At 47.5% G+C, this 20,750-nt stretch overlaps 10 protein-coding genes across 10 annotated transcripts; 7 read left to right on the top strand and 3 right to left on the bottom strand.

The window, feature by feature from the left end:
* Positions 1–416: 416 nt before the first annotated feature.
* Positions 417–3,007, top strand: EDB91DRAFT_1127505 (uncharacterized protein). The gene is made up of 15 exons (XM_041318492.1): positions 417–820; positions 868–923; positions 982–1,209; positions 1,274–1,454; positions 1,508–1,534; positions 1,589–1,647; positions 1,688–1,771; positions 1,860–1,896; positions 1,947–1,969; positions 2,023–2,054; positions 2,083–2,272; positions 2,325–2,441; positions 2,498–2,540; positions 2,595–2,626; positions 2,681–3,007. Exons 1-15 carry the CDS (start codon positions 556–558, stop codon positions 2,813–2,815), a joined length of 1,509 nt encoding a protein of 502 aa, XP_041178121.1. The 5' UTR covers positions 417–555; the 3' UTR covers positions 2,816–3,007.
* Positions 3,008–4,229: 1,222 nt separating this feature from the next.
* On the top strand, positions 4,230–6,108 carry EDB91DRAFT_290976 (uncharacterized protein). Its single transcript, XM_041326736.1, has 18 exons — positions 4,230–4,318; positions 4,376–4,474; positions 4,533–4,560; positions 4,608–4,633; positions 4,683–4,708; positions 4,762–4,796; positions 4,847–4,871; positions 4,926–4,937; positions 4,990–5,005; positions 5,061–5,103; positions 5,163–5,263; positions 5,317–5,376; positions 5,433–5,460; positions 5,521–5,575; positions 5,633–5,657; positions 5,708–5,806; positions 5,859–5,882; positions 5,935–6,108. Exons 2-17 carry the CDS (start codon positions 4,428–4,430, stop codon positions 5,866–5,868), a joined length of 636 nt encoding a protein of 211 aa, XP_041178120.1. The 5' UTR covers positions 4,230–4,318; positions 4,376–4,427; the 3' UTR covers positions 5,869–5,882; positions 5,935–6,108.
* A 1,295-nt stretch (positions 6,109–7,403) lies between these two features.
* Positions 7,404–9,477, top strand: EDB91DRAFT_1247492 (uncharacterized protein; the record flags this gene model as incomplete). Its single annotated transcript, XM_041322819.1, has 20 exons — positions 7,404–7,462; positions 7,521–7,599; positions 7,669–7,682; positions 7,732–7,830; positions 7,888–7,897; positions 7,951–7,968; positions 8,016–8,042; positions 8,150–8,206; positions 8,259–8,283; positions 8,337–8,348; positions 8,405–8,420; positions 8,469–8,511; positions 8,564–8,664; positions 8,711–8,770; positions 8,823–8,850; positions 8,905–8,962; positions 9,026–9,050; positions 9,103–9,217; positions 9,273–9,299; positions 9,349–9,477. The coding sequence occupies 20 exons, from the start codon at positions 7,404–7,406 to the stop codon at positions 9,475–9,477; spliced, it is 1,002 nt and encodes a 333-aa protein (XP_041178119.1).
* Positions 9,478–9,755: 278 nt separating this feature from the next.
* On the top strand, positions 9,756–10,877 carry EDB91DRAFT_1127474 (uncharacterized protein). The gene is made up of 7 exons (XM_041318491.1): positions 9,756–9,828; positions 9,881–9,987; positions 10,048–10,110; positions 10,162–10,207; positions 10,262–10,373; positions 10,421–10,463; positions 10,521–10,877. The coding sequence occupies exons 1-7, from the start codon at positions 9,800–9,802 to the stop codon at positions 10,574–10,576; spliced, it is 456 nt and encodes a 151-aa protein (XP_041178118.1). The 5' UTR covers positions 9,756–9,799; the 3' UTR covers positions 10,577–10,877.
* Positions 10,878–11,069: 192 nt separating this feature from the next.
* Positions 11,070–11,895, top strand: EDB91DRAFT_1236850 (autophagy-related protein; the record flags this gene model as incomplete). The annotated part of the gene is made up of 6 exons (XM_041321510.1): positions 11,070–11,109; positions 11,226–11,278; positions 11,336–11,431; positions 11,488–11,573; positions 11,624–11,664; positions 11,717–11,895. 6 exons carry the CDS (start codon positions 11,070–11,072, stop codon positions 11,893–11,895), a joined length of 495 nt encoding a protein of 164 aa, XP_041178117.1.
* A 428-nt stretch (positions 11,896–12,323) lies between these two features.
* On the bottom strand, positions 12,324–13,352 carry EDB91DRAFT_1247490 (uncharacterized protein; the record flags this gene model as incomplete). The annotated part of the gene is made up of 5 exons (XM_041322818.1): positions 12,324–12,385; positions 12,443–12,586; positions 13,001–13,070; positions 13,118–13,150; positions 13,203–13,352. The coding sequence occupies 5 exons, from the start codon at positions 13,350–13,352 to the stop codon at positions 12,324–12,326; spliced, it is 459 nt and encodes a 152-aa protein (XP_041178116.1).
* A 188-nt stretch (positions 13,353–13,540) lies between these two features.
* EDB91DRAFT_1127447 (dihydrouridine synthase-domain-containing protein) lies at positions 13,541–15,103 on the top strand. The gene is made up of 4 exons (XM_041318490.1): positions 13,541–13,744; positions 13,804–13,839; positions 13,904–14,195; positions 14,264–15,103. Exons 1-4 carry the CDS (start codon positions 13,628–13,630, stop codon positions 15,094–15,096), a joined length of 1,278 nt encoding a protein of 425 aa, XP_041178115.1. The 5' UTR covers positions 13,541–13,627; the 3' UTR covers positions 15,097–15,103.
* Positions 15,104–15,160: 57 nt separating this feature from the next.
* EDB91DRAFT_1127442 (uncharacterized protein) lies at positions 15,161–16,771 on the bottom strand. Its single transcript, XM_041318489.1, has 6 exons — positions 16,682–16,771; positions 16,514–16,633; positions 16,443–16,456; positions 15,972–16,381; positions 15,471–15,918; positions 15,161–15,389 (listed from the first exon to the last, which is right to left on the bottom strand). The coding sequence occupies exons 1-6, from the start codon at positions 16,719–16,721 to the stop codon at positions 15,276–15,278; spliced, it is 1,146 nt and encodes a 381-aa protein (XP_041178114.1). The 5' UTR covers positions 16,722–16,771; the 3' UTR covers positions 15,161–15,275.
* Positions 16,772–17,137: 366 nt separating this feature from the next.
* EDB91DRAFT_1247487 (dienelactone hydrolase) lies at positions 17,138–18,310 on the top strand (the record flags this gene model as incomplete). The annotated part of the gene is made up of 7 exons (XM_041322817.1): positions 17,138–17,348; positions 17,400–17,555; positions 17,605–17,631; positions 17,683–17,745; positions 17,795–17,854; positions 17,907–18,074; positions 18,249–18,310. The coding sequence occupies 7 exons, from the start codon at positions 17,138–17,140 to the stop codon at positions 18,308–18,310; spliced, it is 747 nt and encodes a 248-aa protein (XP_041178113.1).
* Positions 18,311–19,163: 853 nt separating this feature from the next.
* On the bottom strand, positions 19,164–20,585 carry EDB91DRAFT_1127424 (uncharacterized protein). Its single transcript, XM_041318488.1, has 8 exons — positions 20,493–20,585; positions 20,314–20,439; positions 20,239–20,253; positions 20,079–20,165; positions 19,924–20,021; positions 19,665–19,868; positions 19,545–19,602; positions 19,164–19,494 (listed from the first exon to the last, which is right to left on the bottom strand). The coding sequence occupies exons 4-7, from the start codon at positions 20,162–20,164 to the stop codon at positions 19,547–19,549; spliced, it is 444 nt and encodes a 147-aa protein (XP_041178112.1). The 5' UTR covers position 20,165; positions 20,239–20,253; positions 20,314–20,439; positions 20,493–20,585; the 3' UTR covers positions 19,164–19,494; positions 19,545–19,546.
* Positions 20,586–20,750: the final 165 nt, after the last annotated feature.

Here is a 20,750-nt window from a genome sequence, read left to right as displayed (position 1 = left end):
AATGCTGAAAGATTGTTCAATGAGTGGCTGATTTGTAGATGGCAATGGTTCGTCTCTGAGTCTTTCTTATGTTTCAAATTGCTCTTGCCAATGGAAAGTTTGCAGCTCTGGGCCTCAGGTATTCTGTTATTCATCGCTTTAAGGGTCAAGCAAAGGTACTTTATTAACACTGTTATTGCGTATCCATTCTAAGATTCATGTGGTCACTCTCTTTAAACTGCTGTGGACACAGCCACGAATGTTACAACCCCAAGGTGACCGCTCCGAAAGCGATGCTGAATGCTGGCCCTGTATAGGTACACAACTCAGAATTCACGGGCGCCGAGCCACCTTGAAGCGCCCAGGGTGATTTGGGTTTATTAGACTGTAAGCACGTGTTACAAGCCAACGTGTCACAATCAACTAAAGGTACAGAGTGCCGTATCAATGTGACAGGGCAGTAGCTATTAGTATACGCGGCATCTACAGCATCGCGCCCGAGGATAGTATAAGTATGCCAGAATCGAGGTCAGATAAAAGTACACATCAAGCTTCTAGTTCGACACTTCCCTTGCTATGCGAACCATGATCATGCAACAACTGTATTTGTTGACTCGTGTGCGACGATACCCAATCACTCATACCCGAAAATTGCCTCTGAACCTCATCAGGATTCCTCTGCGCAAGTTTGACGTTCAATTGCACTCAACACATTCGCGGCAGGCGCCACCGGCAGACGACAGTTCTTCCTTCCCACCAGGCGGAAATGATACTTGGAGCAAAGTAGATCCTTCTCCAGTCATTGACATTGCGCTGAAGACCCTGGTAGGGCTGGGCATCAGTAAGTACACTCTCAGCCGATTCGTACACCAACTCAACTTCTTCCAGTTCTAATTGGGGGTAATTTATATGTGTCCTGGTACAAAAATAATGTCCTTTCAAAGGTGAGCATACATGATCAACTGCACGGGTCAACGTATCTAAATGGGGTATTTTCACAAGATTGAAGCAGCATTCAACGAAACGTGGGATGACACATACCTAGTGGGATTAATCAAGCAGGAGCTATCGCGCTTTGACCTCCTAACGCCCGACCTAGAGCATGCTGGTTTGCAAGGCTTGGCGGGGAAGCTATTTGAAGTATGGCCACGGCGGCAGGACCAGGACTTCATCGATTCCATTGTGAAGGGAGAGAGGGCAGGTTCATACTACCTTCTCGTCGGACCGAAGGTCAGATACTGCGTGGATTGTCTTGTGCGCTAGCGCAGGCCTGATGGTAGTTTTTGTGTTGCAGGGGGCCGGGAAATCTGGAATGGTATTCGAGGCAATGCTGAACGTTCGCAAAGAAGGGTTGGTGTTTCTTGAGGCCCATCCCGACCTTGAGGTGTTTCGTTTGCGGCTAGGAAGTGCTTTAAACTATGAATTCAGCGAGGATCTGCAAGCGGGACTGTTCCAGCGGCCGGACCCTCGATCTGGTATGAAATCATGTATTGAAATCATCGGCGTTGAAACTAATGCTTATTTGCAGGTGGTCCTGCAATGGATATTGAACGTGGTGCGTTTCAAAGAAAGCTACGAGTCTAAATTTGGATTCAACCAGGCATTGCAGCGCTAGATAAGTTACATGATGTTGCAATGCGGACGGGACGCTGTCGTCCGCTCGTTCTCGTCATCACCAAGATTCAGAACTTCTATAACAACGAGCCAGGGCCGAAATGTTCTTTTACAGATCCAACAGCACGCTGAACGCTGGGCCCTAAAAGGTAGCGTGTTCGTGCCACATACCTCACCAGTCTAATTCTTTTCTACCCAGGCATCGTCACCGTGGTATTCACCACGTGAGTTACGCTGCCTTCCCTTGTGCAACAGCATCTTATGAGCATTTTAGGGATGATATATGGCCGTATACGTTGTTGCGTAAGTTACAAGAGAAATAAGTCACAATCCCATCACTGACCTTTTGCCAGGCAAAGGAGCAACTTTGATGGAAGCGAGTCCTGCGGATGCGTAGTAACATGCTCATGCTAACTCGTAAATACTTAGGTGCGCTCCGTCCAAGATCTGGACTGGGAAATGTCAAAGCGCACTCTATTGCGCAGGCAGCCAGGACGCCGGAAATGTAGATAGCGTTGTGCAAGTTGTAGGGGGACGTCTATCGTACCTCAACAAGGTGTCCAGGGCCGAAGAGATGCTGCAAGCTGCAGATGAGCTCCTGCGCTTGGAGAAGGCGTGGCTTGAGAGCTGCCTCGGGCTCATACCAGATTGTGACATTGATCAGGGTGTTGTCAATCAGGTATGTTTGGTGATCGTGATGGTTGCAGAACTGTTAAAATAAGGTTTTACAGCAAAAATGGAGCTTACAATGCTGGACTTTACTTCGAGAGTTTGTGCGGCTATACAGAGCCAACCAGGAGGAATCGGGGGACCGTTGGGACCCTTCAAAGCTCCCTGTTATCCCATCGGTACGGTGTTCTGTTTATCTTATTTCCAAACTTGATGCGATTCTACATGTTTGCAGTGGCGATGTCAGCAGATCATGACACGACACGATTATTTGGATGGTGAGATCATCTCCCTTTCAACTAACTTACTCAGTCCTGAGCCTCGTGAATTAGAGCTTGACAGATTGGACGTGGTCTACATTGATGTGAGTGCCGTAGATATCTCTTGTGACGGACTTTTCTGACGTGTTCCCTCTCAGATGAATTCAAACGTCCAGCCGGACTCAATGTTAGTCCTCCGCGCCGCTTTGGACATTATCGAGAAGGAAGGCTTCGATGAGCTTCTAGAAGATGTCCGCTGCAGAATAAAGGAAATAGAGAACCTGCGGCGATGAATGATTGCCGCGGAACATTTTTTTTTTGCGCCATAATAAGTATTGCTTCATTGTTATAATACTATTATTATTGACTTATAATACTTACTACTAATTCGTTCTTAGAAAACACATTTCCCGTGGACAGGAGTCACAGGACTGCCGATTTTTCCTACTTTCTTGTGGAGTCTGGACAGAATCAAAGATAGCAAGGTGAGGCAAGTCCGGTGATTTGTTGTTTACTTCCTGCGGTTATCTACTATTTGCTTGTCCGGAGTCGGTGGAGCTCTTCGCTGCACCTTTGAGAGCTTTTCTCTCGAGCTTTGTGATTTCATTTCCTCCTTCTCTGATTGGAGAAGCTCCGCTGAGCTATTCCCATATTGGCGTTCGCTTCCTTGCTTCTGGGCATTCCTCGAGACACACTAAGCCCATCGTGGGGTATCGTGGGGTAGGTACTCGTCACCGCCTAGCTGCTTCTCCAAATTATGTAAGTTAAGTAGATTACAATCTTCACTCACGCGCTCCTTTACCTCCTGGGGTTAAGGCCAGACAGCAAGAGGGAAGGTGAGCCGGTGGGGCTATTTGTTTTCTCCAAGACGCTTGATGTCTAAACAATATGGGCTTATCTCTGCTTTAAATTTGCGTGCCTTTTGATCGGTGACGTTTAGTGACTGCACGGATCCGTGGAGTCCTTTCAAGGTTAAAAATATCTGCCATTATTGACGAGACTTGACATCGCAAAAGCCTACGCTCATAACTTGTTCCGCCCGGATCAGACTTCTAGTACTTCCGCTTCAAAACCTTAACATTCTATCTTCAGGGTACCAGGTATGAATCTTCTGAGTTCGTTTCGCCAGCACTCACTTGCTAATCCAGGCTCAGTGTTATCTCTTGTACTCAAACGATCTCCTGGAGCTCACATGCTACCGATCATAACCATGGTTTTGAAGTGCCATGTCTTTATGAGTTTTGATGGTAAAAAATTAGCACGCACAGATTAAGGATGAAATTTCCAAATGTAGATGCGCATAAAAGTGCCAGTGAATGAGCAATGAATGAGCGCTAATATATGATCGATACTACTCCAACTACTAGTAAGTACTACTAGTACCGCTGTCTGACTTTTTTCTTGAACATACGTCGGAATGGCACCAACACATTTCTTATATGAACGGTTCCTTATCTTTGCTGCGGTATTCCTTCCCGCCCCTTCCTTCATTCCCTTCACAGTATGGTTAGCCTGCCGGAAACATATGGTGCTGTTCTTCTTGGAGGATTTATCGCTTCTATGTACGTAACGCTCAGCACATCTCGACCTACGGATTCTAACCGGGGTATGTGCAAATGTTCGGCCACGCTAACAGATTATCTGGAATCATAACGGCACAAACATTTACTTACGTCAAGCGATACCCTTCTGATACACGCGCCACAAAAGCAATTGTGAGAATAACCCCCGAATCTGCTCTATAGTATGAGTGCTGGCCGTTTATATTCCCGTACGGAATAGGTTTTTCTGACGTGGTTCGTTTCATCGCATGTTTGCCCCCCAAAAAATGTTCTTTATAACATCTTATCCAGGGCATTGGACACCATACATACGGGACTCGTGTGCACGGCATCATGGATTTATATGGTACAGTGGTTCGGTGACGAAGACAAGATAGATAACATACCTGGGTACGTGTTCGTTAGCTTACTGACTCGTTTCACGCCTGATTTTCTGCTGGTCATGTAGTCCATTGGCGGTATCTGTTGCGCTGACGGTGAGTTAAATATTTCGTCGAGCGTTATTATAATCTGACGGAATTAGGCCTTCCTTACTTTGATTGTGCACTGGTGCGCTACTGTTGTCCTGTACATATTTCGTGTGCTAACATCGTTTCAGTTTCTTTGCACATCGAATTCACAAGCGTAAGCCGCACCTCAAAACCACGGGACCTTATCACTTACTTAATGAGCTTCAGTAACCCACAACGATTGGCGAATCAGTGTTCCTATTGTAAACTTCACTCTTCGATGCTCAGAATGACATGGCTGATTATATCGCAGGTTGTATTTGCTTTCTTGCGATTGAGTAAGTTAAACTGAGGCTTTTGTGTTCTCTTGCTCACCGAAATACATTATCAAGTTGCTGCTATTAGTGAGTGCCAATTGAGAACCCGAGTTGAATGTTTAACATCTCTGCGTCCTAGTTTCCACCGTTGAGATGTGAGTTTTTTCGCCGTCCTGCGTAACCCTAGAGACGAGACCAAGAAATATTCAGGATCGAACTGAAAACCCTGTCGGCATTCAGACGCGATGTCGGTGTAAGTTCTCCTCTTTCGTATCCTAAACCTTTCAATAATATTTGTATTCTCCCTACTAGTGGGTGTTTACCGCGGGTCTCTCATTATCATGTGTGGTGGACGTCCTCGTCGCTGTGGTTTTATGTGTTACGCTGCGCACTAGTCGTAGCGCGTATTCGAAGTGAGCCGCATGTTATCAGGCCGCCTGGACGCAAAGCTCATGTGAATCGGCAGTATGGATCGTATCATTAACTCCATCATCTTGTATACATTAGAGAACAATTCGCTAACAAGGTGTGTGACTCTCAATCTGTGCATGGTTGTCCGTTCTCATGTATTAATATTCGTAGTGCCGCCACTATTATCTCGATGATATGTGTAAGTGGAGTCATCAATTGAGATGTGCCCCTTCTCCGGTTTGACAATGAACGATGGCAGTGGGTGACTATGCCCAACCTCGTTTTCCTGGGCGTCCATTTTGTGCTCAGCAAGCGTGGGTGTATTAAGGTCCATCTATTTTCTTTTGCTGACGAACTTTATCAAAAATTAGTTTACGCCAACTCTTTGCTAGCAACGTGAGCAGCACGGCCCAGTGACTATTAAATGGAATTTGACTATGTTCTAGCTTGAATTCCCGTAAACAACTTCAAGAAGAACGCTCACGTGGAGTCCTTTCGAACGAGCTTCCTGTCGCTTTCCCGGTCGGTACCAGCCCAAGTACTCTGTGTGTTTCTTTCTTACTGTAGGATGACTGTACGCTAACACCACTGTGACAGAAACGCTTAGACCCCGGAAATAAGGTGATGTTTCAGGGTTGTCGTGAACTTTAGGTGGAACTGACCTTATATCCAGTTGGAAGTTAATGTGGAACGGACCATCGAGTACGAAGCAGTCGACGGCTTTGCTAAACGAAGTCCACACATCCCTTCGAGTCCACCCGCGACAGTTGATCCGGACAATATTACATGCACCGCAGTTTAGTAGGCACCTCACTATCGCTTCCTTTTCGTGAGTGCTGCACCGATCTTTGTATGTCGAATTTTTCTTTACTTCTGGGGTTCAATCTTTCATCGCGAATCGCGATGTGTCCGTCCACATGACAAACAAGTCCCCCATGTACACGTCTTCTGTGTTTTTGCGTGTCTCAATAGTTCTTTTGACTTTATCTTCGTAATAGGCTATTGTCTCCTATCAGGTCTTTCGACTAAAGACTGAGGGTTCCCGAACACTTACCATACATCTATATCACATATACCAATTGCGGAGTTCTTTCTTAGGTGTGTAGTACAACGCTTGCAATCGTCCGTATTGAAAGACTTCCTCTGGAGTTTCCGGTTTCTAGTCCAAGCCCTCCCATCACGCGTAGATTATGGTAATAGCACACAACTTGCTGATCAACAAGAATGCTTGTCAATTGACCCCAGACCTTACATACTGGAGCGGACATTCGCAATAATTGACATCCTACGTAGCAACTGAAATGACATATACATGCAGGGCAAGTGCCTCGTGTCCCAGCAAACGCTTAAAAGTCCTCGACCTGGAGTGGCGTTCTCAAATTCGATATGTGCAGAAAAGGTGCTGACGAGCAGGAGAGTAGTGATCACATTGCGTTTGGAGAAATTGCAGTCTGCACAGGTTTGCACCCCCACAAGCCGTCGTTAGGTTGCCAAGTAATTGCATAATGGAAAATTCGTCGAACTCCGGGGCCGAGTTTACCGGGAAAAAAACCTGTTCCCCACCATAATAATCTACGTTAACTCATCAAAGAAGAGTACTCTATTTGGAATAGTCTAAGGAACGGAGTCGATGGGCACCAAAAAACTGGTGTAATTTCCAGAGTGCTGGCTTCGGCGCTGAGGGGTGCGAGCCTGTACTCAAGGGGAGCTTGAACATATCTAGAATCTAAGACTTGAAGCTGAGCTTGAAGTGTGGAAGGCCATAGCACATCATTTTTGATGCCGACATCTTAATTGTGCATTATGTAATGGGCGCCTATTACTTTCGAGACTTCTCTTATCCGATCATCATTCATCCCCTGGATTACTGAAGACTGGTACTTCCTGCTTCGCTGAAACACGGCATTTACGGTTGATTTGTCTACAAAAGGATATAAGTCAGAATCCAGGTTGCCTGCTATGCCGTTGAAGTTCCCCTTGGAATACTGGACCTCATGTCAACTTAGACCTTCTTAAACCGGCATTGTTCGCCTGTGGTCAACTCGTCTGTTGTTGTTTTTCTCCCTCTTAAATTCTGTGTGGCCTTTCATCGTTTCGGTATTTCACTTCTTCTTTCTGCTACACACAGATTTCCTGTCCAACATGGTTAGCGTGCCTGCAACGTACGGCGCCATCCTTCTGGGTGGTTTTTTGGCCGCTGCGTAAGTCGGTACCACATCCTTTTTACCACTAGTCCTGATCCATCTCGCCGCACTCCAGACTTTCAGGGATCGTTACAGTTCAATCATTCATTTACATCAAGCTATACCCCACAGATCTAGCCTGGAGGAAGGCCATGGTAAGTGACAGTGTAATCATTTGGTGCTTCGAAGTTCGCTGAACACCTTACCTGGTGTTCTTCGCGAAGGTTGCCGTAATATGGTCCGTACTGACACTTAACGTGGCTCACAAGTATTGACCCCGTGTTCAGGATCTTGGACGGTATTCATACCGCACTGGTTTGTGCTTCGATATGGATTTATCTAATAAAGAACTTCGGCGATACCTCGAAGATAAATGATATACCAGAGTACGTTCTCCTTTGCGATAATGGTCTGTTCTCTGTTTGACCACCGTCGTGTACTAGGACCGTGGCGGTGCGTAAACTTCATCGAAGGCTACACAGGCTCTTATTTTAATATTATGTTAGATGACGATAGCACTAACTGTGAGTGAAGCCATTCTCAAATCTGATCTTTCTCACTGATTTCGTAGGCGAATCTTGACGTTCATCGTTCACTGGTAAGTCTTTCTGGCGATACGTGACTTGAAATCTGAGGCCAACCCATGCAGCTTTTTCGCCCATCGCATACATAAATGTAAGGTTTCCGATTAATCATCATATCAAGCACATATCACGTTCCGTTGCAGTGAGCCGTGGCGATTGGCGTATCACTGCCCCTCTTGTAAGTCCCGCCCGGTAGGATTGGATGACAGGCTGAACGTCATTCACCCTAGTTGGTCTTGGCATTTTTGCGATTATGTGAGTTGTCCCGCTCTTCCCCACACCTCTATGGATTAAGAGATGTTTCTTAGGTTCTGCCTGTGGTATGTCAGTGTTCCTGGTCATGATACAATGTGCTGATCCCTCGATGCTACCATAGTAACAACGGCCGAAATGTAAGTGCGTATCGTGTAGTGTTATACAACCATCATAATTGTGCATAGGATTCATCTCAACACGTTCTCGGAGTTCAAGCGGGAGTTCCGAGTAAGTGCCGCACTTTGTGTCACTGCGCGATGTGACGTTTTTGGGCATGTAGTGGGTTTTCACACTGGGCCTTGCACTGTCATCTCTTGTCGACATTCTCATCGCGATATTCCTTTGTTACTCGCTGCGAACTACCCGCAAAGCTTCGTCGAGGTGAGTTTGGCGCTCTATGCACATACATGAGGGCTTAAACGAACAGCATGGACTATGTTATAAATTCCGTCATCTTGTATACGTTCGAGAATAATTCTCTCACCAGGTAATGTCGGAGCTTGGTCAAATCGAAGTGTCAGTTCCTCACTATCTACCAGCGCCGCAACTGTCGTTTCCATGATTTGCGTGAGCTGAATAGTTCATGTCGAGTTGTATCCCTCACCCATACTCACTTCACAGTGGCTTGTAATGCCCAGTAACCTCATTTTCATGGGGCTGCATTTTGTTATTAGTAAACGTACGTTGTTCTCCAGCTATCTTAATGAAGATCATGATTATTGATTCACGTCTTGACCTATAGTGTATGCGAACTCCCTCTTAGCCACGTACGTATACTATAATCCTTCAATGTATCCATATCTGACATCCTCTGATCAGATTGAACGCTCGGAAGCAACTCCGGCAAGAGCGAGCACAGAGAGGCTTGTCAGGAGAACTTCCTTTGGCATTCCCGGGATTGACAGACCGCTTCCGGTCAAACCGGCGTGACTCTGTGCGTAGCCAGCAAATAAATGATTAATCTGACGGCTCATTTTTCATTACTGCAGTCGCGGATGGAACCCATTGGGACCAAGGTCTGACTTTGCGCCTTGGCCATAAAATTTATCTGACTTTCTACTTCAGCTGGAAATCAACGTCGAAAAAACCGTGGAGTATGAGGTGGATGCAGACACCTTGAATCGTCACTCTCCAGCATTGTCCTCTCCGAACCTATCCTGCCATCCATCTCAAGCGGTCTCACAGATGGTCTAGTTTGTAACCTATGAAACCTTCTTTATCTTATTTACAGTGTCGTTAATCTTCGTCGATGTTTGCCCATCTCTGGCTGTCAATCCTTTCCATACCTCTCGTTACCGAAAAGCTGTACTATCTTCATCGCTGTGTAGTGATCTCACATCTAATTATTTCCGCGTTGTGCAATGTCTAAGGGTTGTTCGGCGACGACCATCAATAAAAAATTACTCAGGCTCACTAAATTTAGTATGTGCCGTGTTTTCCGGCAAGCCGGTTGCTTGCGTGTCCCCTGTCGAGGCTGTATAAGGCCTGTCCCACAACTTTTTTGTGAACCGCCAACATGTCTTCACCCATTATTTTGCCCCCCGGGTACGTCGCTCAACGTTCAGCTAAAGTGGTCTCTTACGCTAAATATGTCCAGTTTCGCGTATGTAGCAGCTGGACTCGTATCCACCGCTTGGGTTCTTGGCTGGCAGGCTCTGGTCGTGGGCCGTCACAGGACAAAGTCCGGAATCAAGTACCCTCAGCGTGCGTGCTGTTGCTGCTACTAAATGACGTCGGAATGCTCAATAAGGGTGTTTTGCGTAGTATATGCCGAGAAAGCAGAGGCCGATGCTTCTAAAGCAGCATTGCTCTTCAACTGCGCCCAGCGTAAATCGTCGCATAATATATAGTCCCGTTCATACTCACGATGATTCTTAGGTGCCCACCAAAACACAATCGAGCACATGCCTCTTATCATTGTGACGTGAGCATTTATGCTGAACTCCTGTGTGGCTCCTCTCATTTGACTCTGGGTTAGCACTTTGGTGACTGCATTGAAGCATCCCGTCCTTGCTGGGTATGCATGTGGTTTTTGGGCACTGTCCCGTGTTCTGTACACCTTGGGGTACACCACTGGAGATCCAGTCAAGGTATGTAGTACTGCCTTCATTTAGACCTGCTCATGACGTTCGTATAGCGTAACACACGCGGTGGCATACTGGGTGAACTTTCTGTTTTTGGTATGTGCATCCCATCATCTTCAGTGTCACTGAGTGTTGATGTAGTGACGCCGTTAGGACTTCTCTTTGGTTCCACCTACACGGCGTATGAACTCTTATGCTCATCTACTTGATGTGTCTGCTCTTGCCAGGGCGTTCTATACATCTGACGTGACAAGTAGTGACCGGGAAAATATCCTTGATGTCTAATTTTTAATACGTGACATGGAGAGAATATAGTCAGACAATTTCCACCAAAGAGGGTCAGGCCATCTGAGGGACGGCCTAGTTTACGTTCACATTTGAAACTTTCTTCAGCCATAAGCGTGCGCTCTCATTGGTGGAGAGGTACTTGGGCGACACTAGGCGCTCGGCTACATACAGGCTTCTGTTGAGAACAAGTTCAAAACTTGTTTTCACCGGTTCGACTTTTTTTAGATGCGTGGAGCATACTTGGGGTAATCAAATACGATTTGGAAATAGGACCAAGATAAGATTACTATCAGCAATAACCGAGATCCACAACCCTTTTAGACAGCTTCCACGACCTAGGCAACTGCGAATCGTTCGTTTCATGGGTTTGTTTCTACACTGACTTAGTTTAGACTCTGCAGCCCGCCTGCAGGGATGAACACCAACTTCCCCACTGTGACTATCGATGTCGTGCGTACCCGCTCGTCCTCTGTTGACTCAAACCTCTGATGCGAAGCTAGCCCAGATTCTCGACAGACACAGCGCCAAAGAAGTTCTCAACGCAATTCTTCACTCAATATTATTTCATAGGACTGTTCGGGACTGTGAAGCCGCAGACATTCGAGGTGCTCGACGTCACAATGGTGAGCTTTATCGGCGTAATTCTGTTTGACTAGGAAGTACCTAAGCTGTCATTGCAGCCAGGTGTTACAGATCCTGAGATGGAGCAACTTGTGACTGAGAAAGTGGATATCTTTTGGAAGGGCATCGAAAGTGGAGCGAATAAGCGTGGTCAGGTATGTTGCTGTACATCTATACCGTTCGTTCCCTACTCATCTCTTCCTTCCTTCAGATAATCGTGACATTTTCGGAGAAAAAGGCAAAGAAGTCCTGGTTTCAGGTATATGTCGGGGAGGAAGAAGTGCCATGGGAACAATGGTGCGTCCTTTGATCATTTTGGCCACGGCGAGGCTGAGATGGTACGACAGGATTGTAAATGCCGAGATGCGACAACCCAAGTCAGATCGAGGTGAGGATTTTTCCATCTGATGCCATTTTGTCATAACATTTCGCGATTACAGACCGGCAGGAATTCAATGCAAATCTTGCGTCGACGCTTTTAAAGGCTTTGAACGTGATGCTAACACATACCTCGTCGGAGCACGGGCGCACGGCAGTTCCTCTCATCACGAATGCAACAGGGATATCTCCGTTTCCAATCAGGATCGCTGTTAAAGTTGGCGGGGTTGAGCTTGGCTAGTATGTGCAGCTTCGATATTGTGTGGAAGGATGTTTGCGGATGCGATGACGTGCTGGTTTGTCTTGATGATAAGCACAAGGTGTACGTATACAACTTGATAACTTTTTTTGTTCGATTTCCTTTGTGCTACTTATCTCTGACGTACAATTATTGCGAAAGAAGACAGTGTATCGTCGATTGAGCCGACCTGGGCCCTCTGTTCATCGCCACAACGTGTATCAGAAGTTGAGCTGCATTAGGTTCTTCCACTATGTACAATGACTGGGTGCGGAACGGGAGGACGCCTAGCGCTCGATTCAGTTCTCCAACACTTGGCATTTACCAGGCAATGTGCTCAATATTCAGATCTGATGCCAAGTAACTTATTTTCTCCGAGCTGATCTATTAACTTACAGGGCCGGGAAATAAACACTCCTACCGTGGCAAAACTAGGCAGTGAACCGATCGAACCACTCCTTGATTCCCCTGGCGCTCTCTTCCTTTGCCCAGCCTGCATGAAATATTCGATGATTTGTCGACATTTACGACAGTAGATTATACCACTTACGCTCTGTCTCAATATTCGTTCCGCCTCGTACGGCAAATCTGTGCTTAACACCTGAGAACGCCTGGAAGTAGTACGTGCACTTGCGGCTGACCATGATATCCTCTGCCCGTCGATACGAGGCATGTGGGAATGCGAAGTCATTCTCTGCGAGATTCCGTCTTAATAACCCGCATTTTTATGAAGGAATTTTACCTGGGCAGGAGAGCAGGAGAGGTCCCTGTCATAATGTTTGGCAGCAGAATGACATGTTAAGGATGAGAACGTACGCTCAAGTTTCTCGAAGAATCTTTTGTTGAGGCATGCAGGGTGGCGAGTGCTCCTACGGTTCTCGTGGGTGGGCATTCTTCTTTGAGAGGCGGTTGAGTAATTTACCAGCAACTACAGACCTCGCAGAACACAGGTCCATGATGACTGGGGCTCCGAAGCAGTACCCTTACCGCAGCGGTTTAGTGTCTTTTTGCGTTACTTGTATTGTGATCTACCCACAGCGCAGTACTTGGTTTTTTCAGTCCCCATATCATGAGTATATCTCGACGAGCGCCGGAACAAGTCACTTACCGTATTTTGCTTTCACAGCGTCTAGCCAGGCGGGGAACGCGTCAATGGCTGGTTTACGCGCTTCCTGAACCTAAACCTGGCGATCAGGGTCAGGTGAGTGGTTTGGCACAGAGTCACCAAAGAAGTAATAGGGTCCAAGGACGAGATAGCCTGATTTCATCTACGTCACTTTCGTCTCTCACGCAAACAAACGGCGATGTACCGCAAGACGCGAAATAGGAAGCAACTGATTTTTCACAAAAAGCGGCCCATAAAAGTCCGCCAGGAAGAGTATCATTTTATTTGTCGCAGCAGGAGGATCGGAGATATATGTTTGAATGCCGCCCAGAGCCTCGATGTGATCAACGGGCATTCCGGTGTGTCTCATACAGGACCAGAAGCAGCTACCAGTGGCAGAGGCGAGTGTGGAGAGCATTGTCGAGATCGTGCGCAGAGGGAATAGCCCAGTCGTTGTAAATTCGAGATCGTCCTGCTCCTGATTTTAGAGTCACGTGATGTCATGATCCAAAAATGTTGTCAAAGTCCAGTTGCATCCTTGCCCACTGCGCCGATTCCCCAATAACTTCTTGCGTCCGCCTCCTCTCGCGCGCTCTGCGCGAGCGCAGTTTCCCAAAGGCAAACGCCATAATGACGGTTCAAACCACCTCCGATCGACCCAGCAAACTCGCTGGGTACGACTTCTACCGCCAGATCCTCGGCAGCCCAAAGCTCATCGTCGCGCCGATGGTCGATCAAAGCGAATTGGTGAGTACAGATCGCTTCACTTGTTCATCGTTTTTGACTTGGATGTTCATTTGATTCAGGCATGGAGAATCCTATCTCGCCGATACGGTGCCCAGGTATGCCTCCAACCCTTTACACTTTTTGTCCCATGCCACACTAATTCTAACTCAACCTCCTCAGCTTTGTTACACACCCATGATAAACGCCAAGATGTTCTCCCCCCCATCCGCAAACTCATACCGCGCCCAAGCATTCAACACCTCCCTCCAGGAAGAAGGCTCAACCACGCACGACCGCCCTCTCATCGTCCAATTCTGCGCTAACAACCCCTCGCAACTCTTAACGAGCGCACTTGCCGTCCAAGACCACTGCGATGCCATTGATATAAATCTTGGGTGTCCCCAGGATATCGCAAGGAAGGGACACTATGGGAGCTTTTTGATGGATGAGTGGGAGCTTGTTTATGAATTGAGTGCGTTTTTCTTTTTGTTGGTGTTGTTTTCGTGAGAGTGCTAATTTTTAAGGTATTCGTTTGAACAGTCAATATCCTTCACTTAAACCTCTCCATCCCCGTCACAGCCAAATTCCGAATATTCCCCTCTATAGAAAAAACAGTCGCATACGCAAAGATGCTCGAAAGCGCAGGAGCCCAAATTCTCACTTGTCACGGCCGCCTACGCACACAACGCGGGCAAAACACAGGGCTTGCAGACTGGGCCCACATCAAAGCCGTAAAAGAGGCTGTTGGGGTGCCTGTATTCGCCAATGGTAATATTTTGTTTTATGAGGACGTGTTGAGGTGCATGGAGGAGACTGGTGTGGATGGGGTGATGAGCGCTGAGGGGCAGTTGTATAATCCTGCCTTGTTTGCTCCTGCTCCGTGTCAGGATCCTGGATCGACGTTGAAAGGCGCACACCCACCCCACGCGGAGCTTGCGCTTGAGTATCTGGATATCGTCAAGAGCCTCAAGACGCCAACAGCGACGAGTGCGGTGAAAGGTCACCTTTTCAAGATCATGCGACCCGCTTTGAGCAGGGAGATCGATCTGAGGGAGCGATTGGGTCGGATCAGAGGGTCGAATGTCGTTGAGGAGTATATTGAGGTTGCGAAGGAGATGAAGGAGAGGATGGAGAGGGATGTTGCGGAGGCGATGGAGGGGGGGAAGACGATTGATGATTTGATCACGATAGAGCCTACGACGGGGATCAGGGTGCTGCCGCATTGGCTCTCCCAGCCGTATTTCAGACCGCTCAAGTCGCCGACAGATGATTTGAAACGAGGATCGTCGCCGATACCGATATCTCACGAAGACGTGAAGCGGCCGAAGCTCTCTGTGGAATCTGCTGGTGGCGAGATAGGTGTCCCTCTGTGATTCCCGTTTACCGTTCCTTCATAGAATCTATTTTGACCCATACAATACACCACATAGTATAGATAGATCGCTGAATTTATTACGGCGTACACAATACAGTTGTCAATGTCTAGAACATTACATGGAAAGGAGAAAGATCAATGTCGCTTGTCCATCCACCACATCCAAGGCTCGTTCTCTTACAGTCCTCCTCCAGTTAATATGTATTCGATCGCCGAATGCACATTACCACCGGTTGCGAGCAGCGCCCGAATATTCTGTGCCGCATTTGTGAAACCCATATCTTGTAGTTGCTGTTCTCCCAAAGATCCAACGACAGCACGAGCAACAAAAGCCTATTAGATCACCCGCCATAGGCAGCATACAAGACGTACCTGCAACTGCACCTGGAAACGTTCTTCAGGTGACTGCTGAACGGGTGCAGCAGGAGGCGCGCCGAAGCCTCCAAATCCGCCCATCCCACCACCGCCACCGCCACCAAAAGCGGTTTGCATCTGTGCGAGGGCTGCAGGGTCGAACATGCCGAATGGGTTAGCAACTCCACCTACACCTGTCCCCGCGCCTGCTGGTGGGACGGGAGGGAAAAGGGCTGCGAAAGGATTTGAGGCTGGTTGACCGCCTGCAGGGGAGATAGGGGAGGGGCTGACAGATGATGCGGGTGCTGTAGATGGTGCGCCTGGTGCTGGGAATGCGGAGCTGCCTCCCGCGCCGGGGAAGCCGAATCCTCCACCGAATGGACTAGCGCCTGCGCCTGCACCTCCGCCTGCACCCTGGAACGCTGAGGCCATCTGTAACATCGAGCGGAGGGATTCGGGATTTGATCTGGGGCGGATCAGTACGTACCTCTAGGAGGAGTTGTAGACAAGACGACATACATCATCTCCCTGAATCTCTCACTCTGGAATACTTCGCGGACCTGAGGTGCAATAGCAGCGAGCTGAGGATTGCTGGCGATGATTTGGTCGAGGACTTGGGGGTTGCTCATGACGCTACTCATCTGCTGGAGGAATTGAGGGCTCTGCATCATTGTTTGCATCATGTTAGGATCGTTCGGGTTCAGACCCAGTTCTGCGAAGGGGTTGAAACCAGCGAGGGCACCATAGCCGAGGTGAGAGTTGAGTTGTGTCAATGGGTCATGTGGGTTCTGGCCGGCTTGCATTGTGGGGAGAGCGGAGACTGGGACAGAGGATGATTGGGAGGCAGATACGTTTGAGCGAGCGACGCCTTTGACCATGTGAATGGTGTGAGATGTTTGGATTTTGTATGTTGAGAGAACATCGTCATCCTGTGTACGAGAGGATCAGTGTTCATTTGACTCGGGTGTAAGTATATGGTGTGATATTTACCTTCAATACTCGCCCTTGTAGATTTAATACATTTAAATAAAATATAACCCATTGAATTGGATGGTACGTACCAGAGTATATGAGCCTCTGCCGATCAGCCTCTACATTAGACTTTTCTGCGATGGCACGTTTGAGCTCGAGTACGGTCTTGTCATTATTGATTGTGATCTGTAACTTGAGCTCGCTCGGCCCTGGTTCTGTTCAATATGATAGGCAATTAGGTTGTGTAATTGTCGTACCCTTGACATTTATCTGAATTTCTTGTGGTGTCGAGTCCATGATGGAGGAGGATAAGCGTGGTGTGGCACCAACATCATTACTCGGATGTCCTTATCTGTCTATTGGCTATTGGCCCGGGAAGACTCCAGAACACTCGAGCCCTTGTCGGCGACTCTTTCTCATTGAAAACATCCTGATCTTCTTCAAGAAATCATTCCATCTTTCTCGTATATAAAATAAATCCGCGGTTAGAGTTTGTATCATAAGCTTCATGACGAGGACGTCTGAGTCCTGACTACTAGGTCGTCCGTGCTTTCGGACGATGACACCTTGATGCAGGATCATGATGCCGATGGGCGTCGCAATGTACGGCGCACAAGTCAATAACTTCCTGGCACAGATGTATAAATGGTTTACATGCATGTCTCCACTCAAGTTGTGATATCATTCTTCATCTTCCTATCCCCGACACTAACATGGCTTCTCAGCACAGTGAGCACTGTTTCACCGCTGCTGCACAATCCGGCACCCCAGTTGGCCGTCAAGAAGAGATCGCCAGCGTACAGACTTATGTATCTGAGCCTAAAAATCCCTCAGAGTCCAAGGCCGTCATCCTTTACTTTTCTGATGTCTTCGGTCCTTTCATCATCCACAATCAGCTCACTATGGACTATTACGCATCTCATGGTATGCCGTTGTGGAAACGTCGTATGTCTTCTTGTTTTGATCTATCTACAGGGTTCACGGTACTCGGCCTCGACTACTTCTTTGGCGAACCTATGCAGGACTGCATGAATAAACCAGACTTCGACAGGGCGGCATGGATGGAAAAAGCATATAGTAACGCCAAGACGCATACCCGCCCATGGGTCGACGCCGTCGTGAAGAAATATGGTAACGTAACCTCTTTACAATCTCACCAATTACCCATTGACTCCCGAAGGCTCAGACAAGAAATACTGTGCTGTTGGTACGTGTGTTCATACTTTTCTTGGCGTTATCCCATGCTTCTTCTTTCTAGGCTTTTGCTTTGGCGGTCCGCCCGTATTCAACCTCGCCAAGGAGGATGGGTTAATTGTATGCGGTACGCATCTTCTCGCTTCATGTCATATCGTGTCCATAATATCACATAGGTGCAATCGCTCACCCTGCCGCTCCCTCCGAGGAGCTAACAGAGATCGACGAATGCACAGGTCAGTCTTCTCTCTCTTCCAAAATCCACATCTGACGCATCCAATCGACTAGTTCCGATTCTCTTTTCCTGCGCCGAAACCGACCGCACGTTCCCTAGAGAGACACGTCGTAAAGTCGAAGACAGGCTCGTCGAGCAAAAGAAGACATACTACTTCCAGATCTTCAGCGGTGTAAATCACGGATTTGCTGTTAGGTGTGATCCGAACGTGGAGAACGAGCGTGAGTTGTGTTTGTGTTTTACCGGCGTTTGCCCTTTTTGCGCTGCCTTTTCGTTCTCTCTCTTGTTCCAACACCGTCCTGTTGCTATCCGTTGGTTTTTGCTTTGGTTTCGGCCCTTTGGCGGTGTTCTCCTCCACCCTTATCCATGATCTGATTGTTAACTCGATCCTTCAGGATGGGCGAAGGAAGAGTGTCAGCGCGGCATGGTCGCGTGGTTCAAGCGTTTCACAGCCTAAATGGACAACTCATCCATTGAAAGGGCTGGAGAAGGTGCAAAGGGCATTCTGCGCAAGGATTATCGCTCATTTCCGAGTCGTCACTGTGACTTGAGGGAAGCTAAAGAGAAGATTACTGTGTTTATCGGTGTTGTGTAAGATACAAATCATGCCTGAGTCCCACTGAATTATGCATGACTGTTCCAGAAATTGATATCTAACATATGTAAGGACAAACCGTTTGATCCCGCGGAACCAATTCGCGTGACTATCCTGTCTGTGCTCCACCTGAGCTCCACGTTATAAAACTTTATGTGCGGCTCATTAATTCACTGATCCGGGCTACTCCTCCTTTTACAATTGCACGCCACCGAGCTCCACATGCGATCGCACGTTTATCTCCTAACTGTATGCCTCTGCTTTTACCACCATGACCTCTGCATTTAAATATATGATCTACTATTTTTTTGTTCGAAATCTCGGAGGCTGCCTACCTGTGCTAGCGACAGAAAGTGCAAGCGATAGTGTCCGCAGGATTTCTGGCCTGGCACTCTGCACGCTCTCAGACGATACCACGTCGTGGACTACTCGATCAACCATTAACCGCCGCTGATTTTCTCAAGAGTTGTAATGACGGTGCGTCTGGGAGTGGGGAGGAGATCCTTTGGCGGGCGTGAGTTTGCTTTGTTGTCTGGTGATTTTTGCTTGAATAATTTGATCAACAGGACGCCGAGGAAGTCTTCCGTTTCTAGGCCGGCTCTTTAGCATGACATGTTGACCGTTTAAACGTTTATTAGTACCGACGGTGGCGTGGCGTGTCTATTCTAATACTTACTTGATACTCTGAGTCTGACTAGTGAACAACTTGGGCGCAGTTCGGTCACTGTGCCTCTCAGCATCAACATATTTTTCAATGATTTTCATTGGAATCGCGATTTACTCAGTGGCATCCGCAGCGACTTCAGAACCTATGATATTAGGTAATCAGACAAAATACATCATCTGCACAAACTCGATGACTACCCCTCAGGTGTCATTGCAGCAGATCCAGCAGCCTGAGATATCTTGATAGAGGGGATAGTAGGTTGGATCGCATTGAAGGTCATCGGAGTAGCAAAAATCCACACAGGATTCACTAATAGCCTTCACCCCGGCGGAGGCAGCGGCAAGGATAGCGAGGTAGGTGAACTGAATCTTCATGGTACCTAGTATATGCGTCAGTGATGACCCTCGATGCCAGGAAACTACTACCCACGATCAAATTTTGTGATTGTGTGGTGTACGCGATGGTGTTATGGCACGTCCAGGAAGAGCTAAATTTAAAATGGATGTAATGGTCAAGTTGCGCAAGTCTTTAGGTCTCAGGATTACTCACTGCAACGAGTCGATTGTCTCTGAGGATTATGGGACTCGACCACATTCAATTTATATGATGACGGATTACGAGGCGCCAGCACTATGAAATGATGCAGATTTAAAAGACTGCTCGGCTCCAAAATATGGGCACCCTGTGACAGTGCCATCATGACCAAAAACCTTTTCAAGGTGAGGATCAATGACGTGGCGCATGGCGCCAGCGCTATGAAACAATGCAGATGGGTTAAATTAATGACAGGGATCAGATATGGCATTACCGAGAGCAGGGTGGATCACGCTGGGATGACTGATGTTCCGTATTAACAAGACATTCCGAGAAAGGGGTTCTCGATGTAGTTGCTGGTGCACCCGAGTCCTTTGAATGAATAAGGTTCAGATGGGAATGGTAAGATTCGGAGGGAGGATGCCCGACTTGAGCAGCGAAACGATCCAAACTATTGAAGCGAACATATCCGAAAATAATACATTACTAATTGCCATTAGAACTCTCCACAACATTCTGGATTATTGAGAGGCATCAGTACAGCCTGCGCACACTGTTTTGCGTCCCTAGGCGGGCTCGGAAGACTTACCGCCAGTAAAAGACTCTACAAGGCCCAAGTGTGTGAGTGGAATAAACTCGGCGGAGGGGACAAAGAGAGACGTACTAGTGCGGTATGTTCGACTCATACCACTACCTACTGATACGTCGTACTGCCAGGACTACTAGTAAAGATTGTAGTCTCTCGTTTCAATAAGAAAGACAAATATTCCTTCTTTCAACGATCCTGCCACTACTCACACTATCAGCATGCGACGAACGGTGCAAGAACCAAAGGAGAAGTACCATTGCATACTGAGTGGGGGTACATCAGAAAATCACTTTGCCTCTGTGGGCTCTGTACAGCTCTGTACAGAAGGGACTAAGCTGTGGCCAGCCATTTTTTGGTGGTGGGAAAAAAGTGTTTTGCTGATGTATATTTTAATTGCACCTAGGGTGCAGCATAATTTTTAATTCGACGACTTCCCTGAGCCTCTCAGACTGTGCAGCCGCAACGCACACCCCAAGGGCCAAGCTCGATATCAAAATGGTCTTCTTCTCAGC

Source organism: Suillus paluster, assembly GCF_016628075.1.
Source record: "Suillus paluster strain FC165 chromosome Unknown EDB91scaffold_20, whole genome shotgun sequence".
Classification (NCBI taxonomy): Eukaryota; Fungi; Basidiomycota; class Agaricomycetes; order Boletales; family Suillaceae; genus Suillus; species Suillus paluster.
This window is presented reverse-complemented; position numbering and strand designations above follow the sequence as displayed.